The 3,226-nt window shown below is 41.4% G+C and overlaps 1 protein-coding gene across 3 annotated transcripts; it reads right to left on the reverse strand.

Annotated features, from left to right (window-relative positions):
- Nucleotides 1-382: 382 nt before the first annotated feature.
- LOC109540063 (platelet-activating factor acetylhydrolase IB subunit alpha1) lies at nt 383-2,252 on the reverse strand. Of its 3 annotated transcripts, none has more exons than XM_019908232.2 (6): nt 2,032-2,252; nt 1,693-1,749; nt 1,480-1,625; nt 1,037-1,185; nt 793-976; nt 383-736 (listed from the first exon to the last, which is right to left on the reverse strand). In XM_019908232.2, exons 3-6 carry the CDS (start codon nt 1,543-1,545, stop codon nt 464-466), a joined length of 672 nt encoding a protein of 223 aa, XP_019763791.2. In that variant the 5' UTR covers nt 1,546-1,625; nt 1,693-1,749; nt 2,032-2,252; the 3' UTR covers nt 383-463. The 3 variants fall into 3 exon arrangements, with proteins under 3 accessions (XP_019763791.2, XP_048521996.1, XP_048521997.1); XM_048666039.1 differs by having other exon boundaries at nt 1,693-1,752; nt 2,035-2,250; XM_048666040.1 differs by having other exon boundaries at nt 1,480-1,752; nt 2,035-2,250.
- Between the last annotated feature and the right edge of the window lie 974 nt (nt 2,253-3,226).

The raw sequence follows: 3,226 nt of genomic DNA on the forward strand, positions 1-3,226 counted from the left end.
CTCGAATTTCCTCACTCACGTTGTTACGACTGAATCGACTTTTCATTTCTCTATCCAACGATGCCAAAACGAATTCTGTGGCTCGAATGGTTCTTCTTCAAGTTGATTTTGCAACTCAAAAAAAAACCCACGCAAATCTAAAACTCTTGACAATCTGACAATACACTTAACTGATGCTTAGAACCGTGAAAATTCGCTGAAATTCGAAAAAATCCTCATGTTTAGCAAGCAATAAATAAAAAAAGCTGTTTAAAGTCAAAAGCACATTTCCCACCAGATGGGGCCCGATTTCAATACCAATAAAAACCCACAGTGCACACACTTGTGAAAGTTAATACGAAGCAGTGAAGATCAGGTTTATTGGTTGGAGGCATAATCAAAATAAAGAAAAATATATATTTGGCAAAATAATCGATTAAATAAATAAAGCAGCAACTTAAAAAAACCTGAAGCAAAAGGACATTTAGCTGGTTTGCAGCAACTCGCATAGCGTATCATAAACCTTGCCGAAGATCTTCGTATAGCCCTTATTGGTCAGATGCAGATAATCGTGCATGATGTGATGGCTGATGGTTTGGTCGTTTCCCACAATATTCTCGTGGATTTTCACCACGTGAACGTTCTCAGTCAGCTCGTCCTTGTTGGCCTCATTGGAGAACTTATCCACTAGGAAGGTGTTGACGTGGTCGTTCCTCTCCCTGTATGGATTCGGGAACTGTCCTCTAGGGAGCAAAGTCTGCAAGCAACACCGCCTTTATATCTCCATCCGGAGTGGATTGCTGCCAAACTTACCGGGATCACTATGATCACGTTCCCCAGCAGCTGCTTGATCTGCTTGACGATCTCCAGAATACCCTCAAAGATCTCATGGGGAGTGCAGTCGGTGTTGTTGGTGCCCACAAACAGCACCACCGCCTTCACTCTAGTCGGAAAATAGAATTCTCCGTTCTTGATTCGCCAGAGCACGTTCTCCACTCTGCAACCAAACAAACGGGTAGTGGGCGACCAGCGGTTGATCGGTTGGGTTCAGTCTTACCGATCGCCACCAATCCCCAAATTGATGCAGTGGAGGGAGCTGATTTTCTCCGTCCATAAGGAGCTGAACTGCAGTTGTTGAATGATACTGTCTCCTATTAGGACCACGTCAGGTTCGCTGCTTTTCGCCTGCTGGACGAATCTGTTGTGCTGGAATTGAAAAATTGACTTTGAAGACGTTTTGTTGTATATTTTTCTCGCTTAAAAACTTTAATGGGTGTCTAATTTTCGACGCTTTTATAGAGAGCGTTTCCGTAACTGTTTTAACTAACGCTTAAAAACACTCAATCAGCGGAGGCTCCCTATAAACACTAACTAAATTAGATAATGACCCGGTAGCTTGTTCACGGCTTCCTATAATAATGCCTGTTTAGCTCGTTTGACAACTTAATTTTAGGTATTTCACACTTTAAGAGCACTTTCCATTAATGGCAACAATCTTACCATGGACATCCATCTGCCATCGCCAACAATATCCACTGGAAACGTAGGAATAACACACGGATTCATTATTATTGTTGAGTAGAGACGAGACTATTGACTAAAAGTCGCTCCTGCTTCCTGCTTAGTCGCTTTTGGCTCTCAACACTCTGCAGGCAGGCCGCGCAGATTCGAAATAACAACAATCAAGTGGCAGATCAAGGACGCTTCACTTACCTGCTCACTTTATTCTACTTTACTGTTAGATGCCTGGTGGCCTGAGGCCAATTTCAACTGAAAAACAATCAAATGTTAGTAACAATTCGGCCGTAAACCCGCAGGAATTTATGCTGCCGAAATGTTGAAAATGGAGGTTTGAATGCAACGCGACAGAAGCAGCAGCGTTCAGTAGCTTGACCAGACACAAGATCTTGTCTGTAGCTTTGATTCAATGGAAAATATACGAGGTGTTTCGTTTTCAGTGCGGGCAATTGGGGAAGACATATACAGAGTGTTTTAAAGTTAAAAACACACTGGTATCAATTGCTTTAAGTGATCAGGGGGCTCTTAACTTACAAGTTCTAGTGAAGTTCGGTTTGCTTCCAGTTTCTAACCCAAATATTCGCATATTCCTGCTCAGTCCAAGTGGTCTTCTCGCGCTTTCAAATTAATCGAGGCTTTCCTTGGGTAAACCATAGATAAATGCAAGTAAACTGAGTGATGGAAACTGGGACTTTTTGCTCTATCCACCATCACAGACTTTAGAGGTTATGTTCACCACAGATCACAAAGGTTACTCTGTGAAAAAGACAAGTTGGTTATGTCCGCTACGACGCGGTCTCTTCTTGACGGCAATGGTCTAACAATGAGCGTTTTCGCGTAAGGCACCTTTGGTTTAAAAAAATCATCACTTTCATTCTAGAGCACGTAGAAACTTGAAAATTTTACAGTTGGTAGAAACCACTTAAGTCCGAACGTGCTGAAAATTTCACTCAAATCGCCCGCTATTCGGATTTTTATCGACTGAGCGAATGTTGGCCTAAAAATTAACGTTTGCAGTTACTGCACGCTCCGTTTAAAAACCTTCAAACTTCCGATATAGAGCAAGTAGCAACTTGAAACTTTCAGAATCTGCAGCAGACACTTCGGCTTTCAGATGCTGAATATTTTATGAAAATCGCCTCGGGTGCTGATTTGTGGAAATTTGGCCAATATTGGTGTTAAGCAGGGGGGGGGGCTATGTAGAAAAAATACAGTCTTCTGTTAACTATGAAATTAAAAAAATGATCATCGTTTTGTGCAAGGGTGGCGCAAGATTATTGCAAAATTTCATGTTTTTCGTCCCATTTTGCATGTTTCTCCGAAGCAAAATGAGCAAGAACGCTCGTTTTTACGTCATTCCAGAGATAACTAAATGGTCCCTATTCGAAGTTTCTCAAGAACCATTCGAGCCCCAAAATTCGTTTTGGCATCGTTGGATAGAGAATTGAAAAGTGGATTAAGTCGTAACAACGTTAGTGAGGAAATTCGAGTAGTTTTGACACAGAAAGCGAAATTTGAATATCAGACACTTAGGTGCAAGATTATGCCAAAATTCCATATTTTCCGTCCCATTTTTGCTCATTTCTCGGAAACAAAATGAGCAAGAACGCTCATTTCTACATCATTCTAGAGAGAAATAAATGGGCGTTTTAGAAAGTGGACCATCGAGAGGAAAATGTAGGCAGTTTTCTCAAAAACTGCTTGAATTCAAGAAGTTTTAGGTTTGCGT

Source organism: Dendroctonus ponderosae, unplaced genomic scaffold, assembly GCF_020466585.1.
Source record: "Dendroctonus ponderosae isolate FM_Combo_2020 unplaced genomic scaffold, Dpon_F_20191213v2 Dpon_F_20191213_4, whole genome shotgun sequence".
NCBI lineage: Eukaryota > Metazoa > Arthropoda > Insecta > Coleoptera > Curculionidae > Dendroctonus > Dendroctonus ponderosae.